The sequence below is a fragment of the Gymnogyps californianus genome, chromosome 13 (assembly GCF_018139145.2).
Source record: "Gymnogyps californianus isolate 813 chromosome 13, ASM1813914v2, whole genome shotgun sequence".
Classification (NCBI taxonomy): Eukaryota; Metazoa; Chordata; class Aves; order Accipitriformes; family Cathartidae; genus Gymnogyps; species Gymnogyps californianus.
The window spans coordinates 6527433-6553622 of NC_059483.1; the positions used below are offsets into that span (position 1 = coordinate 6527433).

The 26190-nt window shown below is 42.4% G+C and overlaps 1 protein-coding gene across 1 annotated transcript in view; it reads left to right on the forward strand.

Moving 5' to 3' along the window:
- The first annotated feature begins 7448 nt into the window (after positions 1 to 7448).
- TAFA4 (TAFA chemokine like family member 4) overlaps positions 7449 to 26190 on the forward strand; it is a 50210-nt gene continuing 31468 nt past the window's right edge. The window contains exons 1-2 of the mRNA XM_050904810.1: positions 7449 to 7528; positions 10623 to 10738. Of these exons, the coding sequence (XP_050760767.1) occupies positions 7449 to 7528; positions 10623 to 10738 (196 nt within the window). The remainder of the gene's footprint in view (positions 7529 to 10622; positions 10739 to 26190) is intronic.

The window sequence follows — 26190 nt, forward strand, 5'->3', positions numbered from 1 at the left end:
GGATTGCCTCTTGTTCTTAATTTGAATGGTCACCCGTAGTCAGTGATCATCTACTTCTTGCATGTGAGCCCTGGGCTGGCCACCAGGCATGAAGGACAGGTCTGGGACCTCCCAGTGCATTATCCAGAGACACAAACTGCCATGAGGCCCCCTCCTCCATCTCTTCCCTCCCTCCCCCAAGCGATCTCTGCAAAATAACCTACCAGCTCACCTGGGTCCCTGGTGAGTGGGAAGAAAGGTGAGTGACCTGCTCTATAGCAGGTCAGTTATCTTTTCCTTCCATGGCAGAAATGAAATTCCTCCGTCAATTCAGGGTATAGAAAACAGCGTCTTATTGCTCGAGATAATCTGTGCAACAACTTTAATGCTTTGCCACCTGGCAGGCAAAGTTTACAGTAGGGGAAAATGCTTATTTGCCATGTCTGAAACACCCTGCTGAAGAGATTTCTTCAAAGACGTTTCTCTCCACATTTTTTGGTGTGCTGCCTGATTTACATGAGTACTGCTCTGCTTCGGGGCGGTCAGTTGGGAGTGGAGCAGGGCACTGTCTCTGCTCTGCCTCCTCTTTGAACAGGGCTGAAGCAATTCCTGTGCTTCCTTGAACACAGCGCCTGCAAGTCTGCCCATCTCTTCAGTAGGCCATACACCAGGGAGTGGGGAAGATTTTGAGCTGTAGTGAGGGACTGAAAGAACCTGGATAATCACAATGAAAAATTCTCTCTGATAAATGTAGTTGAAAGAGTTGAAGCGCTGCGGTGTAATGAGGAGATATGCTGTGTTGGCTGTCCAAGTCGGGAAGTCTGTTTGTGCAACCTTAAAAATGAAACCTTGAGGCAATACTTACCTCTTCAGGAGTTTACTTTGGCAGAAGAGTTCTTTGTAGGATGGAGATGAATAATAAATAATGCTGTATGGAGAAAAGGGTCTATTCTACCTCTACTTTACAGCTAGAATAGCTGTACTTTACTCTCTGGGCAGTCCTGTTGGTCTGGGCGGAATTTTTCCTGGAGGGCAGATTTGGACTCAGTTTGAGTTGAGAGAGCAGGTTCTAAAACATTTTCCTAAAAAATTAATTTTCTAAATGAGATTCTATTTAATTTAGATGATCCTCTCATACACAGAGATTATACTTTTGAACTGCAAGTGATCAGTTATTTGTGCCAGGTTAACTCATATGCTTCATTTGCAAGACTACTTCTTCTTGCCGCTTAAATACACTTGAAAGCTGTGAGTTCTGGTGACCACAGGTCCCCGGAATATACACTGGAGTTAGTGTATATGAAGAAGCTACTGTTCCCTTGCCTGGAGGGGACCTGAACTAGCCCCTGTAGTTTGCATTGCATCAGGTTCTGAGTAGACACCTGACTTGTTCTGCCTCAGTAGAGGAGGCAAGAGCTTCGATTTCAAACTCCTTACACTGTGTGAACTTGAGATCTTCTGGCAGTCCTTTAGTTCTCACCTTCAGTCCCTTGCTTGAATTTGTTTTCTGATTCTGTGCCCTGCTGTTACTGCTTCTGTGTGACCTGAGCTCCACTGGGTTAAACTTGGAGGCCACAACTCTCACTTAAAATGAGTCCAGCTGAAAAAGGCTTTCCAACAGAGCATCCACCCAACTCACTGTTCTCCCTCTGGCACAATTAACTGAGGAAGGCTACAGTGACTGGGGCAGAGAATTAGGGTGGCTTAGGCATATTTTTGCAGTCCTCCCAGCACATCCTCTTAACATGCCCACAATGGATGGAAGATTTGTTCTCATCTCTAAAGGAGACAGTGAAGACAGATATACCCCAGAGAACTCCAAATGCTGGTGAAGACAGATACATTTCCCCCAAAACACATGGCACATAGGATGTCTGTCTGTGTGTGGATGGTCTGGCTGCTGGTGTGGTCGATACCTCATGCTATGTGGATATACTAGCAGTTCAGTACTCCCTTCTTAGGAGGCTGTGGGTTTAATTTCCTTTAGCTCTCACTGGCATTGTTTTCTTTTCCTCCCCTCCTCCCCCAGTTGCTCTTAAGTGAGATTTTGAAATATTCCTGTGGAAAGGGCTGACTAGCGGTGACAGACTGAGCGGCCGCCAGCAGAGACTGATGTGATAAATGGAAAGTGATGTCATCAAAAAACACTTGTAAAATTGCAGGTGGAGCGTGTTGGGATTCTGCTGGGGCCTGAGAGGTGCTGGAAACTGCTGCAGCCCCCCTGTGGTTTTTAGGCTACATGCCTGGCTTAAAAGTGAGGAAGCAGCACCTTTGCAGTTTGGTGCTACCTCGTTTAGCTAACTTTCTTGCTGTCTGAAGAGCCTTCTCGCTTCAGTTTGCCTTATGCTATGAAGCTTCATGTGGTGGGGCCTCTCTCAGTGATACCTGTGGGAGAGTAAATGCAGCAGAAAAGTTGATGTTGACTCTGGGAGTAAAGGGTAGAGGAACTGGGCTCAATAAAAGTTTTGCTTTCTTGCACTGTGAGAATAGTCTACGTTACTACGTGCATAACTTTGTGTCCTTCCCCAGTTTGCATAGTGCCTTCCTACCTGGTGTAACTGTTATTTGGTGTGAGTAATGATGGGCAGAACTGAGACCTTTAAGCACCTTACTTGTCCCCGTGTGATGCGCCAGCCAGGTAGACAAGCAGGATGTATCAGGAGGGAACAAGAAGTACAAGCTGGAAGGTTTGTTACCTCTGTTTATATGTTTATGTTTACCTATGTTTATGTTTTATACCTCTGTTACCTCTATTGATAAAGATAATCTCTGGTTACTGTATCTTCTGAGGTTCGCTTCAAAGTACCTGATGTTAAGAAGTTGGCAGTGATGCAGAGAAGAGCTGCATGACAGATTTAATAGTGCAAAGCCTTCCAAGGAGAGGCTTCCTCCATCTCACTTACGTGAAAGTCGGGGACGTGATGGCAGGCTGCGAGCAGTGAGTGCGGGCAGCGACAGCGGAGAGCGGAGGGCACTTTCATCTGCCAGCAAGAGGCCTGATGAGATCAGATGCCTAGAAGGAGAAGCTGGACAAATTCAGATTAGAGATCAGGTGCAGTGTTTAAAGTGAGGTTAATTAACTGTTGGAATAACTTAGCTGTGGTGAATTTACTGCCACTTGAAGTCTTCAGATCAAGCTAAATTTACCTGACCTGATGTAGAGAACTCTGCGTGAGGGTTGAGGGACTACATTCAGAATCTAAGCCGTGATATTTATTTCCCTCTGGCTGGCCCATTTCTGTGGGCTCACGGGGAACCTTGAGGAGACAGAGACGGGCCCGCGAGGCAGTGCGGGAAGCCCACCAGCCCAGCATCTCCTCCTGCGGGTGCCCACACCACGCTCCTGCCCTCCGAGAGGAGGGTGAACGGAGGAATCCTGTGACAGCAACGTGTTAATATGATTAATGACAAAACTTAATTTGCACGGACAGTTCATTCTCGCACAAAGGAGCGCTCGCAAATTAGAGGCTTTGTGGCAGGCGGGGGCCTCGGAGGGGATCTCTCTGAGGGCCAGGACGGCTCCGGTGGGGAACAATGAGCGGGGTTCGGCGGAGCAATTGGTGCACGTTGTACGGATGAGATTTAATGAGATTTAATGAGATTTCCGAGCGATGACAAAAGTTGGAAGCGTTTAATACCTCGCCGCTAAATTATGCATGCGGCCTGGGCCGGGGACAGCTCCATTATGCGGCGGGCCGCCGCCGGGAGCCGGCGGGGCGGGGCGGGGCTTGGCGGGCGCGGGCGGAGCCGCCGAGGCGGCGGGCGGCCGCCAGGGGGCAGTAGCGCCACACCGCAGAGCCGGCGGCCGCCCGCCGCCTTCAGGGAGGCGAGACACCCCCCCCCCCCCCCCCCCCCCTTTCCCGCCGCCGCCGCCCCGTATCGCCCCTCAAAAACTGCTTTATTACCAACAAAAATAAAGTTACTCCACGCGGACAAAACGATTTGCCCACTCGCGGCCCTAAAACTGCTGTGGGCTGCCAGGCCGGGCCGAGGAGCGTCACCTTGTGGGTGTCAGCCCTCCCCTGAGGGGCAGCGCCTGCCCTCCAGCCTGTGGGCCTGGGGCAAACTGCTTCTGAGGGATAAAGGAGTTTTTGGAGGGATGTTGCTAAATATATGTCCTGTTTATAGTCGTTTAGCCCTGAAATGGGCGGTCTGTGTTGGTTAGCTGGTGTGTAACAAGTGGAACGGGCCAAGCAGGTGTTCGCTCCAGCTCTTTTCTTGGATTTTGTCTCTGTTTCCCCTCCAACTTGAATAGCGGCGCTTTTCAAATACACGTAGTGACCAGACTAGATCTTTTTCTTTCCTCTTCTAAGAAATTGCAGATCTTGCTCTGTTTTCTCTCAGTTCTTTATTCAGTAGGACATAAGAGTTTAATAGGGCTGACGGTGGGGTTAAACTCTCAGGCTGGCAAATTGCCCTGTAAAGTATGTGGCACCCATACTTGCTTCCTTCTTACCAATTGCTTTACAGAAGAGGAGTCTTTTAAGGGATGCACTATCTTTATTTTAAGTGAGGAATTATTGAGAATGGAGAAATTAAGGCCTTTTAAATATTTAATGGACAGAGGTTTTCTAAATTATTTAATAGCTTATTATAAAAGATGGCATAAAATGGTTTAGTAATTTATTCTTTATAGAAAGTAGCCGTAAGAAGTATTTTACAACATGTAAATATTGGTAGGAAAAGTACCTAATTTAAAATGCTATCTTATTCCATCTGTCAAAGGAATTATACAGTGCCTATACGATTTTCAAATAACTTTAAACCTTTATTGTTTCTGTTCTTGAAACGCTTCTCTGGCGTAGGGAAATGCTATTTATACCCATTTTACTGGAGTGCAGAGGCACAGAGACAGACTGTGCTGGGTCTGAGGGGCAGCAGATCTGACCGTTGCAATTCCCTTTAGATGCCAGAACCCACAGTCTTAGTCTGGGCACGTGGATGCCCTAAATACTGACACAGAAGAGTTGTGTAGCCTCCGGGGCGACTACTGTGCAAAGGAGGAGTTGTTCATGGCCAGCCCATACGTAAATACTGAGAGCGGAGCCCTTCCCCTCTCCTCCTTCCTCCTTCCTTCTTTTCTTTTCTATAGCTTTGCTAGAGATGGAGGTGGGGGTTCAGTTGCCTCCTGCCTAGAGCTCGTTGTATAAAAACAACCCCTTTCTTCATAAGATTGCTTTCCTTGGGTAACTTCTGTTCAAATCCTTCTCGTGTAAATTAACCCCGCTGCGTTGAAGTCAAGGACTTCTCAACATTCCAGTTGTTGTCAGACATATTGGCGACTCTCGGGAGGCGACGCTGATTTTTATGTTGCTCAAAGCGGCGCCCGGTTTGCTCGCTGGTGGCCAGTGGGAGGGCTGGTGCCCGCTCGTGGGAGCCGCTGCCCTCGCAGGCCACGCTGCCCCAGCAGAGCTCCTGGCACAGAAGGTCAGGAGTGATTTGCTTGTTTGTGCAGCCTGCAAATAAGCAGCTCTGCTTTCCAAAGTGGCGCTGCGCCCTGAGACGAGGCAGGGACCAGCAGTATAACCACCGGTCACAAAGTACACACAAAACGTGGTTTCGCCATGAGAAGCCTGGGATTCCTTTTACCGTTATTCACCAGGTGAGCCTCTTGCTTCTCTTCTGATCTGCCTCCTTTATTGACATAAACCAGCTGAATCTCAGACTTAAGATTGCACTGTAGGAGTTTGCCTTACACTGCTCTCAAATGACCCTATTTTCTTAAGAAATATCGCTGCCTGGAAAGCATCAGAAAGCCCCAAGATATGCTGTAACATCTGCTACTTTTGCCGTATCCATTTAATGAGAATGAGTTAGAATAATCAATACTTCCTTGTCTTTTACCAGTGTTTAACATGTGTTTACAGAACAGGTTACACTAAAGTTAGTATTTACCTGTAGATGCATCTACACAGGTTTTTTTCCCTCTCTAATAAAAATAATGGAACAGATAAGCACTAAAACCTGAGTTAGTCTATTGCAATATTGATTTCTACAGGAGCACTGTAAGAATATATTTATCTATCTGTCCTATTATGAAATGAATAAAAATGTACCACACAACCATTTCAGTCATTCAATACTATATTGAAAAGCCTGTTTGTTTGCTTTTTCACAATAGGCCTTTTGAGGCACACTGATTTTTTTTATTTCATGTGTATTTGTGGAAGAAAGGATTAATACAGGATGGTAGTGCTTTGTCTTAAGACATCTCTTTGCTCACATTTTGTTTTGATTAGAACTGCTGCGTTGTGATTTTGGCTCACTCTGAAACTCTCCACATTGGAAAGCGAAGACAGAGTAAAATGTGATTAATTATAGATTGCTGGCCTGGTACCTCTTTAATTCCAGCAATTACTCTATTTTCTCATGGTGTTCTGAACAGAAAGGAGCTGAGTGTATCGAGCCAGGGGCTTTCCTGTCCTAAGCTTCTGAAAGGTGTCTGCCTATGTGCTTTTATGACCCCAGAGATGCTTTGCCCTCCAATGTGATAGTGTAATTTTGTGTTTCTTAAAAGCAAATTTCTAATTGATCAAAGGAAGAGTGAAATGAAAAGAGTGGTGGGAGAAGATGAGAAAAGGTTATTGTGATCACTCCGTAGGTGAAGACCACGTTATTATTACTCTCACAAATTGCACTGTGTCGTGTTTTCAATAGCAGAAGCTCAAGCTGAGCCCAGGGATAGAAGCGAGAGAACAAATAAACAATAAAAGCAAAGAAACTCGAATGTCTATGAAACGGCGCGTTTGAGCTCATTATTCTGTGGAACGTGTGTCAGTACTGCTGCAAAAGTGTCTCCATATAGTGATTTTGAAGTGTAGCTTCTGGGTATAGGTGGGCTGGGTGTGAGATGTGATGCTGGAAGCAAGTAGAGGCAAAAGTGTCAGAGGGTGCTATAATGCATTGATCCCATGGACACGATCCTATGGATGTGACCCTACAGACCCTCTGCTCCTGAGGCAGCCAGACTCCAAGGGCCTTGGCCAAATCTTATGAAGACAATGAAAGATTTTTCCCCTGTCTTTAATAATCTCTGGTTCAAACTATTGGAGGTTTCATGTAATCATGTGGAAATCTGTTTGCACTATGGTGGTGTCTTAGACCTTACAGCTTTCACAGCGGTGGGGTGGTGAAAGGGCACATGGTTATAAGCACACAGTGAGCTGCACACATTATGTTTGTAATTTCTAGTATAACGAACTCTGCCTTTAGTTAATGTAGTGATATTTTAGAGCTGCCTTATCAGAGTTTCTCTGTGTTCTTGGAAACAAGTGAAAAGAGCAGTATGACTGCTGCCTTTTGTCTTGGATTGCACTGTAGATGGCACTGTGAAACAATGATTTTGGTAACGAAGTTCTATTTCACAGCACCATTCCAGACGTTAATTGCAGCGTAATATGGCTTTCTTTCTAGGTCCCCAAAGCGAAGGAAAAATTCTGAAATGCAGAAAGGCTTATTTGCTGCCGCAAATGGGAATCTGGAATAACTATGAAAAACACACTGAAATAATTGTGTTTGACTGGAACAAAATTCTTGCAAAGTCCCCAAGGTAAGAGCACTTTTTATCTTTCAAATGACACTGAAGATTTGCTGTTCTGGTTAGCAACAATATCCACTTGAATCCAACAGAGAATGAAGGCTTGACATTTCTGAAAGCGGCAGCCCACTGACGCTGAAGGGCTCAGCACCCCTTGCTGCATCTGTCTGCCAAATTTCATTTTTTCCCTGCCTTTTTAAAGATCCTCTTGTATTTCTTTATATTAGCCAGCTGAAGGCTTGTTTCCTGTCTACCTGCAAGGCAGACTAAAGTCTGCAAATGTTGTATCATTTTAATGGTACTGGATGCTTTTAGCAGCCTTTCAGTTTGGATATAACTAAGTTGATGCTTTGTAGTGATACACTTATTCCTGGACTTGAATATACTTACAAAGGGGTAAGGTTACCGTGTTAACCTGATGAAACTTGGTTTCACATTCCCTGTCTAACATCAGGGCCATGGCTTCAAAAGAGTCAAACTCATCATCTGGGAAGGCTTTTGAAATTAGGTCAGCACACAACCACTTCCACTGAGCCCAGCTTTGCTCCTGCACTGGGAATGGTGGGAACACCTGGGTTCACTTACATGCTGAAATAGCAGCTGCTGAGCATGCAGTGCATGAGTTGGGACTAAATACCTGTCCCTTCCATCAACTCACACCAGAAAGAGCATGCTCAAAATGTCTGATCTGTGGTATTTAATTCCAAGGGTTAAATCCTGCTTTCAGTCACACCTCAGGAAACCTGAAGGAAGGTCCCTGTCTTCATTATGATACTACAGAGTGACACCAGAGCTGGGGTCTCCGCTGATACTTGGATCAGATTCCTGTGGTTGCATTTAGAGCAACAGAGGGATGGTATTGCAAGACGAGCAGGTGATGACTTCCTATTTAGTGGTAACTGGTGCATGAGGTGTAAGCCTTGTGTTTCTCATGGAGAGAGCAAGAAAACTAAGGTTAAATTCAGCTCTCTCCTCAAGAAAATGAGGTTCGGTTACCTGGGGAAGATTTGGGTGACTAAAATCTGAAATGGTAAGTTGATTTCAGAGCTTACTGGGCAGTTTCCTTAGACTAATATTGGATCAACAACAATAATAACATTTATGCTGGTTTCACAGTGACTCAATCCTGTTAGCTTCAGTAGCATTGTGTGGTTCAGCTGGGTGCAAGAGATGAATTAGATCCATGCTTACTAGCTGAAGTGTAGCTGCTTTGAATCAGCCTGGGCGTGCTCCATAAGAGGATACCTGAGGGTAGGCAAGGATCAATGACGTCTTTATCTTCTGGGCTTGATCCATGCTTGCAGAAGGCTCCTATAGGCTGCTGCAAAAGAGCCTCAGTGTGTTTCTTCCTGTAGTGGTTCATTTGCATCCAGGGTGGCAACATATTGGGCTCAAAACAGAGCACGCTCTTAAAACAAGGAAAGGTACCTTTTTGCCAAATCGGTCCTTAAAATGCGGCTTGTTTATGTGGAAATTTTTTTTTCTTAAATCTGTAGATCTGGTAAATTATTTTTTAGCAGTATTTGTGTAGCTTTTTAAAAAAGTTTGTAGGCGGGAGTAAAGTCTACAAGGACAGCTGAAGGTGCTGGCTTTTTCACCAATGTATTTTTTCTCAAGTGTAAAATAGTGTGTTTTGCTAAAGTATGTTTACATACAACGGGCTTTTGGTCTCTTAACTTTTGAAATTATTGAGTGCATTTGTGATTTGTTTGGGCTTTATCAACAATCCCATTCATACACAATGAGAGAACAAAATTGTTTTGTGATGTGCGAAAGGGAAAATTATGCAAGCACTTTTAAATGAGAAAACATGGCATCTGTTTTGGTTTCATTTATAGATGGTTATAAAATTTAAAACAGGATCCAAGTGCTTCACCTAGCTTTGACAGTGGAGCTGTCTAAGGCATGAGGTTTTTTTTAAACTATCAGTCTATTCAGTACTTGAATAGTGGATTAGTCTCAGGTATTTTAAAGATATACAGATAAACAAATTATTTAGAAAATACTTGGGAGAATCAGAATTGGAATCTGCAGGGGAAAGAAGTTCCCAAAGGACTTTTTGGTGCAAATAAGCATGCCTATGATAGGCTTGCCCAAATCCCAGTGTGCTGATTAACTGCAGACTAACGTCACTGCTATGAAAGCAGTATTTAGTTCAATTTATGCAAATTTATAAATTGCCTTTAATTAATTTGATGTATTCCTGCTTACAACATTTGCTGAAAGTGTGGAACATTGTATCTAAGGTTTCAACTGCCTAACGCCTATTTATGTATTGCACGAGTAATAAATCATCGTAACTGAGTTTAAGAAAATGATTAGATTACCTTTCTATATGATGAATGGCATAACATAAGCTATTGAGGGATTTAATTGTAGATATTTGCAGCAAAATTACTGAGGATTTGTGGTCTTAGTTCTAACACTAACACGAATAAGACTAACAACATCCGCCTTCTTTAGAACAAATGTTTTCTGAAATGCGGTTTCTAACACCCGGGCAGAGCAGCGAGTCCTCACATATTTGACTGAGGTGCTGGTTTCATGAGTGTTTAACCCTCAGCAAACTTATTGATCTCCAGGAAATCTAGCAGATGATGTGTGCTTGGGAGATCCAGCCAATTCGCGTGCATGGCTACATAGGAGTTGGTAGCTTTAGCAAATATGTCCTGAGAAGTATTAAGTAAAAAGGACATTTTTCTGTGATGTTTCTATGATTTTGAGGTGGGTGCAGTTTAGAAATAGTAGCACAACTTATTTATAAGTATATTTAAATTTAGAGTGTGGATGGATCTTAATTCCCCAAAACCCCACGCCTTATCTCAGATTCATAGAAATGTATTGCACTCATAATGTGTTATTATAAAAATGTTTTTGTGGGTAATACGATGTGTGATAGCCGTTGCATTGCTTCTAATTAGAAAACATGCTTAACAAAGAAATGATCCCAACTAAACCATGAATATGATTTTGTCAGTGTTGCCTTGTAATAAGCCATATTAGTTATTCTTCAGCATCTTTTCAGCTTTTCCTTCCCCGCATCATTTTTATGTTATTCCCTACTCATATTGTTCTTTCACTCAACTGCTTCCTTTTCTGCCTCCAGGATGAGATTCTGTGCCAAATCAATGCTTCTATCTGACTGGCTCTTTCTGGTCTATGTGTTAATGGTCTGCTGTAAATTGTTGTCCGCCTCTAGCCACCATCCCCGGGGGCACACAGGTAGGAGCTTTTAAACTCATTATGTGCTACTGAGACCAATTAATACCACTCACAGAATGTTAGAGCCCACTTGTTAGGAATGGATAATTGATGAGGCTGTTGACAGCATGTTATAATCAGTGCAATGGGTTAAAAATACAACAACAACAAGAAAAAATGAGTTACTGTAAATTTTCATGGTTTTTCTCTAGTAATTTTACGTACTGAAGCTCACCAGACAGTTTTTGGAGTGACTTCATGACTGCTAGGACTTTGGGATTTGTTTGTGTCATTTTGCTTTATCCTTATCCAAAGATATTCTGAAATGTATCTTTATCTTCTCCCTCTTAATCCAGTTGTTAAGAGACTTTACAACGGTATCATTGGCTTTGGTGAGCAACAGATCAAAGCCTCAGACTTATGTTAGCCAGTTCTTTCACTAAGTAATACATATACTGAACTGTGGTAGTAATACAAATACTGAACTGTGATTTAGTTCAGCTTGTGGTATGCTCCTTCTTTTCCTAACTTGCATAGTGAGGCAAACAGAAAGACATTGCATTTAAGAGGATGCACTATTGTAGTAGGGTATATCTACCAGGCACAATGTAGTATCATCTTATAAATGACAGAAATAACTCAGAACAAGCTGGGTTGGCTTCATGAAGAGATACCAGACTGGATCTTTGAAGCAACATCTCTGTGCTAGGATCATGCAGACACATCAGCTTGAAAGCAGAAAGAAATATAGTTGTACTAGTGCTAATGCAAAGATATCAGTGCAAGGCCTAAAACTGGATAGCTGAGTTAGCCCTATGTCACCTTTGATCCCAGAAGAGAGGGAGGTAAGTTAACAAAATACCACCTGTGAGCTCTGCTTTTTAGGAGAGGTCAAAAGCCTGGCTGCAACACCACGAGGAGAAGACTGCATTCTCAGTACTATAGTTAGCTTCATGCTGGCTTGGGGATTTCTGCAAGTGTTGCTGTTTGTGACATAGTCTCAATCTTAAATTAGGTGTAATGCCTTAAATCCATATGTAATGTTCTTAGCTCTGAGCCAGACTCTTGTGGGTCCAGGCCTAATGTTAGCATCCACTTCAGCTCAGTGCTAGGAAGTGGGGACGCATTTGTTAGAGGCTCCATCTTCCAGATGAGACAACCTATTGATCTCTTTCCTGGCTGCTTCCGGTGATTGTCTAGGTAGAAGCTGAAGGCTCCTCATGTGATCGCCAAAATCTCTTCAGTCCTGGCAAGCAGGGCTGACTGTGACCTGCATATAGCTGCGGTGTCCATCTACGTGCTCATAGCACATCAGCAGTGTGTGTATCTAAGAGCTACACAAACCGCACCCTTGCCTTACCCCGTCACCGGCTCTGCGTTCCCTGGTGCTGTGCAGCACTCGTATGTGTTTGCCGTAACACGCAGTCACAGATTATGGAGAATAACTGACGTGTTGCAGCAAAAGCCCATAAAGTGATTCCGGTGAATGCAGTGTTAGAGGATGATCCGTATTACCGTTTTGCAGGTAGCTGTTACAGAAACTAGTTGAATCACTTCAATGAGGAAGGGGGTCTATGCACAATGACAAGTTAATTAGGCCCTCTTGACCTTTCCTGTAAACAACTGCTGCTTAGCAGAGCATTTCAGAGCTGACTATGCAGCAAAACCTGGAGAACAGCCTTCCGCAGCTTTTGTCATTCAGGGAAGAGTCTTGTAAAAAGAAATGTTATTTTTTGTCTTTTGAAGATGCACTTTGCACGTGTACCTAAGGGAAATACTTGTAATAAGGCAGTAGTGATCCTGTGTTGTGGGCTCATACGATGAACACTCATTATGTGTTATGTAAATTACGACAATCTTTTTAACATTTCAGAATGCTTGACTGCATACTTTTAATTGACACCAAGAATTCTTTCCCCGGTATCAAAGAGGTACTGTAAAACACAATCAAGCTGCTCGACTGTTAAGCAGATTTGCGTACCATGCTTCCTCTGCTAGGCTAAAGAAAGGTTCTGCTCTTCATGAATAGATTGATCAGATTATGGAGCTCTTTTTCAAATAGACACCCTTGAAGCTGGAGCTTTCATGTACCTTTTTAGACTATGGTGTCATATTCTTCCCCAGACATGAGTTTCTCTTATGTGTACACTGAAGTGACCCCCATCCCACTTTATGATTCCATGTAGCAGATGAAACAGTCACCTCATTTTGGATTCTCCATCTCCCCGTGTCTAACATATGGCACCACAGAGCATCTAGAGGGCTTGGGGGGCTCTCCTCAAGGGGCCTGTGTTTCCCAGCCTCATCTTATCTTTGCTGTTTGATACAACACCCAGATTGACCTTCTAATGTATGATCAGATCTGTGATGGAATCTGCTATGTGAGCAAGACAACGCCTTGTTCATCAGGAAAGCAAATAATTTAAAGCTTTTAGTGTAGACTGTTTTGTGGAAAGCAAATAATTAGCCTCATTTGTTTAACACAAATTAACATGTTCTTGGATGGCAATTGAGATAAAATTTTTGCAGTCAATAGACAACATTAACATTTTTCAAAGTAAAATGTCCCAAAGCACATTAGAGGGATGAATTCGAGTTTGGGGTTTGGTAAAGGCTTTGTCCAGTGTCCCTTAGGTCAAGCAGCTGTAACCTGGCAGGTACGTACTGAGGTGGGAAATACGTGCAGTTTATGAGGCGTGCGGTGCCTAGCCTGGGATACCTTAGGAGGAGTTGGTTTTTAAGAACGTGTTGTGTCTGGTCCTGAAAATCAGTGTGTTTCAAGCTATGTACTTGACACCACTAGTCACTTTTGGAAAAAATGCATAGTCATTGAAGCTAAGAAAGTTTATTAACTAAAAGCAGATAACAGAATTTAAGATGAAAAGTGGGGATTGACTTTTTTCTTTTCAAAATACTGCCATTTTTAAGGAGCCTAATCTGGGAAAAGACAATTATTGACTTTGGTCATCTTAGATGGTGCCTGAAAGAATGACATTTGACAGCTGTCTCTGCAATATTCAGACAGGAACAGAGACTAGATCTTTAATGACCCAATAACCATCCTGTTTCTGAAAAGTGGGAGAGAATGCCATTGAGCAATCCCTTTGACAAAAAGGGCCTCTTCACTGTAATAAAGTATAAGACAGACTTGGTTCTTTCTTTTGTTCTGCAAAATATTCACCACCATCAAATAAATGTTAGTGGAGAAAGAGACTGTTCAATCTAGCAAGCTAATCCTGCCATTGCTTTGAAGCTGTTTGGATCTTCAGCCCAGCTTGGAGACCGCAGCCTATTTTTCATTCGAACACTGTAATTGTTTTGACTGGCAGAGTTAACTAGGCAAAAGGTAGAGAAGAAATGTTCTTTCTCATTACCATTAGATCACTGAAGATGCTGCTTAGGCAGATTATTTCAGCAGGTTCCCTGTACGTCTATGTAGAGAAGACACGTCAGAATATTCATCTGACTTTGTTGCTCTGAATTACCCTTCTGAAGAGTTTGTCTTTTGCACTGACAATAGCTGAGGGAAGCATAAGTACCAACCTTACTTATAGGTATTTAAAATTGGGCAGTATTTCAGGCTCCCAGATTGCCTAACTGATACTGATATAACTATCAATTCCATGCTGTGCTGAATGAAGCAACATACATTTAGTACCAGAAAAGATTTGTTTCCACCTCACTGCTATAAGTCAGGATCCACAAATGATGAAGCATTGAAAAGACACTTCCTCAGGTCACCTCATGTGGGGGCTGGACTTGCAGACCATTAATTGGTATAGCCAGCTGAGCAGTTTCTGTCATGAATTACCAGTGCATCTTGGCTTTTTTGAGACTGCTGTGTTTTATTTTTATGTGATGATGCTCACCTGAAATGCTTCTGGCCTCCTGCTTGCTGAAGGGTCTAGATTTTTGGAAAGTCCATTATTATTAATATGCCCGGAATCCATATATTTAGTGAACATCTGTAGCTTAAGGCAGGGCCAAATTTGGCTCTGAATTGTCTTCTTGGTTCACATTTTCTCTCTTTGTGATTTCAAGTGAAGACTTCAGTGGTAGCCCTAATAGTTTGCTTGCTCACCGCGCCTGCAGAATGATGCAGATCATAGGGATAAATCGCTGTGTTTGAGTGCACTGGGACAGCTTGCTCTTTTAGCCAACCGGCTGAATAAGTAGCAACTTCTTTTCATGGAGTTTATTCCTTGTTGCACTACAGACAGTTTTACTTACAGGGTTATCAGATGTTAAATGGGAGAAGTCTTATTAAAAATGGCAGTGGCAAGCAAATATGCATGACTGTAGAGACTGGGAAGTGGGTTCAGGAGCAAATTATCACCAGCCTGAGCTGTTGTAAACTCTACATCTTTGCTTAGTGAAATCCAGCTGAAAATTTGTAATTTGCTCCCTGGCATCTTAGATGTGATCTCCAGCAACCAGAATGCTGTCCTAGCTGTTTTTCAGAGGACCAGTGATTTCCATCACGTGTGAAAGACACGCTTCTTTTGTAGACTCTGCTGAGCAGGGCCCGAACTGGGACCTGAGATAATTTTCTGGGATTCCACGAGTGTTCTCCTTTGTTTTCTTCTGATTGATGCTTGAACAGGGAGAGACAGATGTATGGAAAGGCTCGGCTTGTGTAGGAGCAATCTGAGTGAATAATGCAGCAGTGCGCTTGATGCAGAAGACAAAGGCTCTCCTCGCTGCTGCTCCCTTTCTGCCCTTGCTATGGCTCACAGAAAGCAGTCTTTTTCAGAATGCGTCTGTCTCTCCTTTTTTTGTCCTTCTTTGGTTGCTCTCTGAAGAGATGCTGGTCTAACCTATCAGTGGGGTGGTCAAAATCACTTGTTTGTCACAGAAACAGACCTCCTGTCATTTGGTAGTGGCAAGTATTGTATGTACATAGACCTGAGGCAAAGATCTACCCTTGATGGACAGCAAACCAGACCTACTGAAGGCAGTACAGAGGGTGTGTGGTGAACTAGGTGTTTAATAATTTTTTTCGGTGTCCCAAACAGCAAAGAGAAGTCAGTACCCTGGAGGAGTGGAAGAATCCCCCCACAAACCTAGCGATCACACTAACACACTGGGAAAGTACATGTTTCATTGCCCTGTATTCCTCCCTTACTACCTAATAGCAGCCTATGATAGGTAAAACCTTGATGAGTTGTCAGCGTGGTGTGCGTTATCAGTAAGGTAGGCATCAGGTGAAGAAGGAATGAACGTCACAGTTTATCTGAAGGATGAGTAAGGGATTCAGTGATGCTGTTGGACTGGACTGAGGGGCTGAGTGGCAGGTGGGCATAAATAATACTGGGAACATCCCAGCAGAAGGTTGCTCCTTTATGCACAAAATAGCAATTCACGTGCTGAGGCATGTATCAAACATTGACCCTCTGAGCCTGCTTTTTTTTTTTTAACTCTGAATGTGAAATGTCATTGTCAGCTGGAATTCAGACCTGCTAATACCTCTTGATCATGCTTTTGGTTTCAGGCAGTCTGGTATCAGACTGGATTGTTCCACATCAGTTGCAGGTTTTCACAGCTTTAAAGACTTTGTGAACAGAATCCTGTCCCCATTGGAGTCTGAGGAAAAATTCCTCCCTTACACAGCTTCAGGACTTCATCTACTTAAGTGAAGGATGTGTATGTGAAAAATGCAGTTTTGTATTAGAAATATTGCTGCTTTCAAGGAAAAAGGGAAAACCCAGGCTTCTTGTTCTCCCCTTATTTTTGGGTCATTCTTCCTAGCAGTGCTGTGGGGTTGCCACGGGCACAGTTCCCAGTTCCACCAGAGGGCCCTGCAAGGCCACGGAAGGGGCCCCAGCGCACAGCCGCAGACAGGCACCGCGCTTGCTTTCTCGTCACTTAAATCATAACTGTGCATTTTACTAATTAGAATTATGAGTCCTTTTGTATTTCAACGGGTCAGACATGGTTAGTGCACAATAAGCTTTAGCCCTTTCTTCTATTTAGCTCCTTTTATGTCTTAATGTTTTATTCAGTGTGTTATTTATGTGTTTTATTATCCCGCTTCTAAACATAGGGTAGCTATAATATACAGCCCTGGCTGTAACCTCTTCAAGTAATAAGGTAGGGAAAGCAATTCAGTTGAGCAATATGTTCCCTTTAAGACAAAAAGGAGCAGAGTTCACTGCGTGAAGTTTGCTGGTATATTTATTTTTGAGAAGAAAAAAGAGGAAGAAATGCTTCTTATTTTCCTTTTTTTTTTTTTTTTCTTCTTCCCCTTAAGTAACAATGGGAACTTTTAATATATATGACAGATTTTGACACGACTTCAATTTGGATGCATAGCTATGTTACCAGTAAGGAGCAATTCAGGTCTTTTATAGGGTAAAACATAGCTTCTGGTATAGTTTTCCATGAATGTGTGCTTTAACTGCATGGAATGTGATTGTATATGAAAAGATTAGTGCATTCCAGGGAGTCAGGGGGAAAAAAATTACAGACAAACTGGTGAATGTGTAGGTTCTGCATGTCATATATCATCGTGTTTCAAAAGTTGGGGGAAAAGTTCTGTAACAAAAAGAAGATGGAGTCTCATTTAACACACAAATGGCCAAGTCCAGTGTATCAATCTGTATAGCAGGAGGCTGAAACCAAGCCCTTTCCCGCAATATCAAAGTGACCTTATTTTAAAGCCATTGGGGAAAGCTTGTGACATACTGTCTTTATTTTATTCATTTTACATTGACAGCATCATTTTTTATATAGCTGCTATCTGCAATAAATGATAATCTTTACATTCCGTTGACCAAAATTCTAACCAAGAAAGCTTTCTTTGCTCTTTGTCTTTTTTTAATCTACTTCTCCCAAACTTAGAACTTGTATTTTTTATAAAAAAAAAATTATATTGTAAATGGGTAGGCTTGTGCTAATGTGGGGATAAGTGAAAATCCGCAAATGGGATAGAAAGCATCTTGTCCTCAGTGTTCATCTGGGTGAAGTGATGCCACAAAAAGCAGCATGTGTTCTACTCAGGAGCTGTGCTCTGGGTTTACATGGAGGTCAACACGCCGAGTCCTTGGGAGGATGGATGCTTGAGTGATGAAGGCAATAGATTGAAATGTAAAGGACTTGCATTGAATTCCTTGCTCTGAAATGATTAGAAGACCTGCCTAAGATGAAGTCCTGACCCCACTGAAGTGGGAGTTTGTGATTCTTCTGTGATTTAGTTTCCAGCCTGCTCCGGATATGTCATATGGTTTTTGGTCCCAGCAGAAAAGTTAGACTTCATAGTTATGATTTTATTAACGCTTAAGCTAGTCATTCTTACAGAATTCATCATTCAGTGTTTTGCAAATCACTGCCATTTTGAGGGATGGAAATTGCTTTAGGGCCTGTTCCGCTATTGATCGACATGTCTGTGCTTACTGCATAGGCTGCATTGCCACAGCCTTGCAATTACAATAATTGTAATAGCAGTGCAGAGCCTGTCCCAAACTTAAAGTCCAATTTTAATGTAATTGTAAGGCCTTGTGTTACTGGAGAATTTCATCCCAAATGAGTGACTGCGCAGGCTTGAATAAAAGTCCATGGAAATGGATAGCAGTTTCTGTTGATTTGGTGATTTAGTGTCTTAGTGTCTGTTAGACACTTAGTGTCTATTTTTGTCTGTGCTGCTGGGTGAAGGGTGGTTCAGAAGCAGGCTAGGACATGCTGACCCTCCATGCTGGCTTCCATTTGTCCGTGGTTTTGGCTGTAGGTGGGTACAAAATATTCACCCTATATTTAAGAGCAGGAAACTAGTTGTCACACTTGGCTGTAGCATCAAGCATGCCCCACCTGTGCCTAGTCCACTCAGACTGCGTGAAGAAGTGCTCAGCTCTGCTCTCATGCCAAGCATGGTATTTTCCCCTGCCAGAGAGCTGCCCCTCAGTGTTAGTTTGAAAGTTTACGGTGTTGATGTCTCTGGTTTCAAGGACATGTTTGAGCAAGCATTTTTTCTTGGAAACCAGAAAATGTTTAATTAATAATGGAAGAACTTGGAGATGGAGGTGGCTTCAGCCCCCCGCAACAGTTAAGTGTTTTGTTGGCGGAGCACCTCCAGATTGCTGCCGATAGCCCTTTGCTGCAGCTGTCTGTTTTTCAGTGTTTGGCAGCATTCTTGCATTCCTTCGGGAGAGTGACAACTGGTAGAGGACAACGGATTCTAAATCAGGAGATTAAGGATGTCTTGTAGGGTTCAGCAAGGTAATCTCTCCTCATCAGACTGGAGATGCTATCCATCAGCACAGGAGTGGAGACTACACCTGACATTCATTATCTTCCAGGGTGGCAATCTTTAACAATGCCCCGCAAATGACAGAAGTTATGAGTGGAAAATTCTAGGATAAACATTTCTATTGCTTAGTGTTTGGCCTGCCTGCCATTCTTTCTTTCTTTCTACTTTTGTTTCCCTGATGGACAGCATCCGTACGCCTTGCGGTCCAGTGATGGTCACTATTCTTTTGATTTATGTTCTTGTTTAAAGAAATAATGACCAGATAAGTGTGAAGCAGGATTTCTCTTAGCATTATTTACTGCTTGCATCTTTCTGATATCAGTTCTTCCATTAGTTTTACACTGGTGTTTCCTTAATGTAGCATCCTAAGATGCAGTGAATATTTTGGAATAAACAGATTTCTTTTACTGTCTTTTTTGCACAGAGACAAATTGTTGCAAATTAGCTTGGTGCATTATACTTCTGGGGTGGAATGGCAGGATCTGTGTGTAACAGATCATGATTGTGTTAAGAGCTGTTTGTAGGGTGTTGCATGTAGTTTCATGTTGGCTGTTGATGCCTGATAGCAAAAAATGAAATTGTAAGCAATTGTAAAGCAAAAATTTAAATGTATCAAGGTAGTCTTTCCTATGCATCTTATTTTCAGGTTGGGTGAAGAAGCTTAGAGTATCTCTTGTGCTCTGTATATCCTTTCTTCTATAGCTCCCTTTTTCCTTGGGAGATTTCCTTCTACGTAGCAGGGAATAAATGTTGATGGAGAGCATGCTGACCTTCCTCCCTTGTGCTGCCCCTGGATTGTCACTGGACAGGACATGAAGATGAGGGGATTCAAGGGCTCTAAGGTGGCATTAGCCTACTTGGTTAGAGCACAAGTGTCCTTCAGCAACAAACAGTGCAAAAGGGGAGAGAACAGCATGCAAGTCCCTCGTTCATAGCTATGGTACCAGATTGGATCCAGTGCTCTTCCTAATCTAATGCACAACACAATGAAAGACAAAATCTCTTGAAAAAGAGCATGGAAATATCTGCTTTCCCTATAAATACGTATTTACAGCTCTTTTATACTATCCTACACACCATACAATTTGATAGTATCGAGGCTTTCTGACACATTTCCGCCCCCCGTCCCAATGATGTCATTTGCACAGCATGGTGATGTAATAAAAAATATATTGAGGCGCTGGAAGTTACGGAACCAGGTTATTGCATTTCATGAATAAGCAATAATTGTGCAAACACTCTGCACCCCTCCCCCCCTTTTTTTTTTTTAAATGAGGCACAATAAATAACTAGTCACCCAAAGGAATGGTGCCTGTCCTCTTATGACCTACCATTTTGAGGAGATCTCCTCTTCAGAGGAGATCGAACAGGAAGATTGTAGACTGTATATCATCACTGATGTTCGTTGCTACTCCCAAGTATTCTTAGATTGTCTTTAGAAAATATAGTTTACTGAAAGTATGAAAATCAAGTCAGTATAATTTGAAAAAAGTGCAAATTATGTCAGTTGGCATAAATCATTGTAGCAACATGAGTGTCTGGCCCAAATTGTGGATATGCTAATGATTTCTGTCTGTTGAGTCCTTTCAGCAGATGCTGGTATTCGTCCAACTGGAAAAAAAACCCCAAACCCTAAAACAAAAAAACCCAAAACTAAATCAACTGAAATTTCTCATCTAAACCAGTTTGCATGTAGAAAGAGGTCCCTACTGTTCTCTAGGTGCACTCTGTTGGAGTTAGCACTGTTGGGTCACTGAGGAATTAAGATGTGACTGATATTTTTATTTTCAGTGTTTCTAAACGCATCTTGCTTAAAAAGAAAAAAGAAGCCTGATTGCACTGGAAGTTGCCTTTTAGGACTGACACTTGCTTGACTGTGTGTCCAAATGAGTTGTCTGTTTTGGGGAGTGCCCACTCATAATAGAGTTTAATAATTTACTTGCATTGAGTTAATTTTTCAGGTTTTGTTCTACTTCCAAGGTTTCAGAAATGGGGAGGGAACAACATAGTGGATTTTACTATCAGACCTATACTCAATTTTTTTTGTTGTTTGAACTACATAGGAAAAAGCACTAGTTTGACATTTCATTTGGAAATACTGTGGCAAGTGTGCTATTTTTCTCCCCCCGCCACACACTATTTTTACTGGAAATACAAAAAACCCACAACTTTGTGTTGACATTCTTTAGAAATGGAGTAAAATTGCTGCCCTCTGCAAAATGCAATTTACTGCAAGGGATGCCACAGTCCCCAAACAAGGAGCCAAGATAATTAGTCTACAACTGACAAATAAGTCTGCTATACTAATGTAAAGAAACATCCTTTTATCAGACTGTATCACATGGTAGTTTGTGCCAAGCTAGTGGTTAAACCACGACAAGAGAAAAGAGGGTTTACTCTGAAAACATGTCCTCTTCTGGGGGAACAAATCTAATCCAACAGTGACTATGGAAAGCATTTTCCTGACCCTTCCCCAGGATCAAGGGATTTGGATTAACTGAATTCTGGATCAGAACCAAGGCCTGAGTAGGTTTTTTTTTGCAAAATCATTTCCATTTTTCTTTCAGCTGTAGCAAGAACTGTGTCAAAACAGCATTAAAAAAACTATGGCTGCAGAATGACCAGTTTACCAGAGGGATAAAGGTGATCCAGCATTCTCTCTGTATTGCCTCTCAACAAAAGAGAAGGGTCTTTGCCCCGAGTGCTTCAGTCTAAATAAACAGCGATATGCTGGAGTAACTCTAATCTGGCAGCCACACTCACTAAAATCAAAGCAATACAAGGTGTTTGTCAGTAGAACATGACGTGCTTTACAAATGAAGTGTGATTATTCTCATTTAACAGATGGGGGGGCTGAAACACACATGTGTGCATGGTGAATGCTTCCAGGTCTTGGGAACAAATTGGACTCAGTTGCAGAACAGTGCCAGAGGTTATATTTAGATTGCCTTGCCTGGGACTTGGTGGCTGGGCTACTATTTATGCAAACAACACAGAGCAGTACTTAAATACCATTGTTGCACTGTGCTGGCCAGCTACAGCGAAGGTATAAACCTATCAAAGCTGACAAGTGACCAGTAAGCTCCTTCCCAAACTTATTTCCAGTATTTCCTAGTCCAGAGTCCGTTAGCTGGTTCGTCAAAAGGCCATGCAAAGAAACGGCATTTTAAAATTATTATTAACATTTTGCATTGAATGCTAAATACTTTATTCTTATGGTTATTAAGTTTTGCTCACTGTATTTTTTTATGGAGTATGACATAGGCTTTCAGTGTGAGATCTGTTAGATAACAAAGAGGATTAGCAAGGTCATACCTTGACCAAGGAAAAACTGCATGTTGTGAAATGATAAATCCAGTCAGGGAACAAGCAATGGAAAGATGTCTGTTTTGTGGCAGCTTCAGCAGATGGTTGTAATGAGACAATGGATACTGCTGATTGCCACTGCTCTTATATTAGCATGTTTACTAAGAACTGGTTTGCCACTTGCCTGTGGAGATGGAGGAGAGAAGAAGTGGGGTTGTTCTGTCTCTGGTGAGTGAGGTGATAATACAGTCATTGCATACCAATAGGCTGATACTCATTTCATGCAGAAGTCTGTGCGAAGCACAGGTAATTCTAAGGTAACCACAGTTGAGAGGGAGTATGTACTGACCTTCGGTGGCAAAGGCTATGACCACCCCTTCAGTAACATCATGACGGCTCCTTGCTAAATCACAAACAACGCTAGCTGACTGAGGAGGAGGAGTGGGGGGAGGAAGCATTGTTGTGCCCTGCTCAGATTCCCTGTGAGAGATGCAGTGACTGTGACACTTAGGTGACAAGACTGTCTCTCCATTCACCGCGTAGAAAGCCAGAATGCCGGGGCCCCTCTTAGACTTCGGTCCTCCAGCAGTTGTGATGGCTCAGGTAGCACCCATCTTAGGAGGTGCCAACAGCACTCTGGCACTGCCCCATTGAAATGACTGGCTGACAGCATCACTCTTCAGGGCATGCAGACCCCTGAGCTTCTCCAGGGACAAGGGCAGTACCATTCCCCACCACCATTTGCCCAACCTCAGTGGTAGAAACCTTAAAAATACAATCAAGTCCTAAGACAGAACCAAAATGTGTAACATTCTGGTTTCTGCAAAACAATAAGCCTTTTTTAGTGAGACACCATTCTTTCCCTGTAAAGTTGGAGTGACTGCTTAGTTGAAGAATGAGATTACAGGCTTAAATGAAAGCAAAGGTACTTTTGAACTGTACTGAAGGTACCACACAGGGCAAGAAGCATGAAAGGAAGATGGTGATCACTGGAGTTATCTGGGAACTGTGGTGTGTTTAGAGGCCTGTGTTTTAATAGATGAGTTACACTAGCATATGAGTACGTATTTCAAATCTTAATTCCGTTTTGTGTTGATGGATTTCTTAAATACACCTGTCTTTCCATTTCCTCTTTAACTTTTTTCTGTATCTGTTTGAAAATCAATAAGTAGTGTTTTTTTTAAAGTCATTGATGTTATAACATACTGTAAATAAAGCATTAAGCAAAGAATTGATGAATATAGAAAGAACACAATATGAAATACACAAGGATAAACACTGCTTCAAAAAGAGTGTGTATAAAGAACAACATCAAATTGCAAAGTGCTCTCTGGGGCAATGAGAGCTACTTGTTATTTTTTGCATAAATCTGATGACTTAAGCTATCTGGTCTGTGAAAGGAAGATAATGTCAGGTTGATTGATAGAGTGAACAGGACATGACAGTCTTCAAGGAAGAAGAAAGGCAGAAATCACTTTCAGTGGAGACAGGATCTCATGATGTCGTTGAGCACTTGATAAGCCAACTGAAATTCAGAAATCACATTTAAATTACTGAAAGATGAAATGAGAGGGAGATAAATAGGTCTGCACTAATGATTACATACCCTCTTGACTAGAATCAGAGATTAAATAATATATTGTACATTTTCAGTTAATTGTGCTGTCCTGTATCCAAACAAGTGTTAAAGTTTAAAACACGGTTAAGCAGTAACCTGGTAGAAATGTGCAAAGGCTGAGGTTATTCTTCATGTTGTGTGCTATGCAAGTCTTGTCTATGCAATGTTTATATGGCTGTGTGAACTACCAGGGCTTTAACGCTACAGTTAATTTTTTTAAAAGGTGAATGGGCTTTTTGTGTTTTGGTATAGAGGCAAATCAAGGACATTTGTTTACTGACAAAACATAACCATCTTAAATAAATCCTTCTGAAATTAAGCACTGAGAGGGTCCTGGGCTTGGTGTCTTGCTCAGACAGAGCTGAACTGAACATACAGCAGAAAATAAGGGCAGAGATACTTGCAGATTGTAAGTAGAAAGCTGACTTGGTGCCTGGTGCAATGTATAGCAAGTAATCACAGGGCAGCTCTAAGTTTTGCCTGTGACTCCAGTAGAATATTATTTATAGCACCCAGGACTTGCTGGAGAGTAGAGGGGTTCTGATTGTATCCCTGCTTTTCAGGAAGGTTAACTGTACAAGGAGGACATGTGTCAGTCTTTCCAACTGCTATACAAATCCCAAGATAATCACAGAGTTAGGCTGATGTGGATAAGTCCTCAGTCGTTAAAACAGATGAAATGTGAGTTATGATTGTTCCATTCTGCTGATGGTGTAGTTGAATGTCAGTACTGGTAAATGATGTTTACTGGGCCACAGTTCACCTGCTTCCTCCCGTACACCAAAAAGAAAGCATCACCCCCTTCTTTGTTGACTGCTACACCACTACTGCTCTTTGGGAGAGCTCTGTGTAGTGGGATTTGATGCTGTGGGTTAAATGATAATTTTACGTTGCTTGTAGTAATTTCACAGGAAATATTATGAAGGTATGAAAAATATGGACATAGAGCAACAAGAGTCAGTCTCAGCAGCATCCCACTGTCTCACAAAACAACGTGCTGATTGTGCAGCTAGACTGCGGGGGAAAGCTTTGTCTTTTCCTCTCCCCTAGTCCCAAGTCAGTCCACTTCCCCCTGCTTCCCTCCCATTCTCCTTGATTTGCTGGGGGAGTTCTTGCCTATTGATGTCTTGCTGTAGAGTGCTATTAGCATCAGAAATTTATCTTCTTCATAAATTGCCCTGTAGACTGTACTCGACAATTTGAGTTGGCTTTAAATTGTTGTCACTGCCTCTGCTTCATCATCCACAAGTAATGATGTTGATAATGAAAATGTTATGCTATCATTTACCAATTCTGAGGCCCTCTGTTATCTATGAGGGGATGCTAAGTAGATAGCAGAGTATCAGAGTCTCATTTTGCTCTACACATCTCTATTCTGAGCTCCCAAGTACTGAAACAAGGCAGATATGGGCTTTTAAAGCCAGATTTAACAGGATATTTAGATACCTATCACTGCAGATTAGCAGTCAGTAGGATTTTTCAGATGTGTGTATGCAAGGTAGTTGCTGAACTTCCATTTTAACTGCAATGAAATTTGTAGATTTGAAGACTTGAAATTTCTGGTGGTATAAGCTGAGATCCTGCATGTTACAAAGCTGTGTGTATCCATCCCTCTGTCAACTCCAGCACCTTTAAACAGCTAAACAGCTGCAGGATCGAAGCGGATCAAGTCCATAGAGTGATTTCACAGGCAGCACCAAGAATGAGCCAGAGCAACAGAGTGCCTCTTTTGTCCTTGTGCAGAAGGAGCAGACTGTTACAACAGTTTCTTATTCAGCACCTGTTTTATTTTACTTTTTCTGAAAACTTTTGTCTTGGATGGCATTGACAGCAAGGTGCAGAATAAGCGTCAATCTGACAGCGACTCAGACTCAGCCCTTGTTAGCCATCGATCTTTACTCAAGTGCTTTCTACTCAACCTCCCCACTGGATGGCAGCAGCAGAACACATCCATATATTTCTTTTTTTGTCTGCATAAGTAGTGGGACTGTCCAAGTTAGAACCTACTCTCCAGTTTTCATGTGACTTTCTCCCTACTTAATCATCTATTATTTGCCTCTGCGTATCCAGGAGAGGCACAGCTTGGTCTTCAGTTTCATCTTCTCACAGTGTCCAAGAATGCTTATTGCTGTACTAGATCTTCAAAGAGTCCGGGGGCTGAGCGAGCCAGTGAGTAGGTGATGTGCCCGTGTACCTGGTGTGGGTCAGACTGCAGCAATGACCAGCTCAGCTTGCTGAATGTCAGGTAGAACTTTACCTGGAAAGGGAACTGAAACTGAGCATGAGCGTTTCCCTTCCAATTTTTAT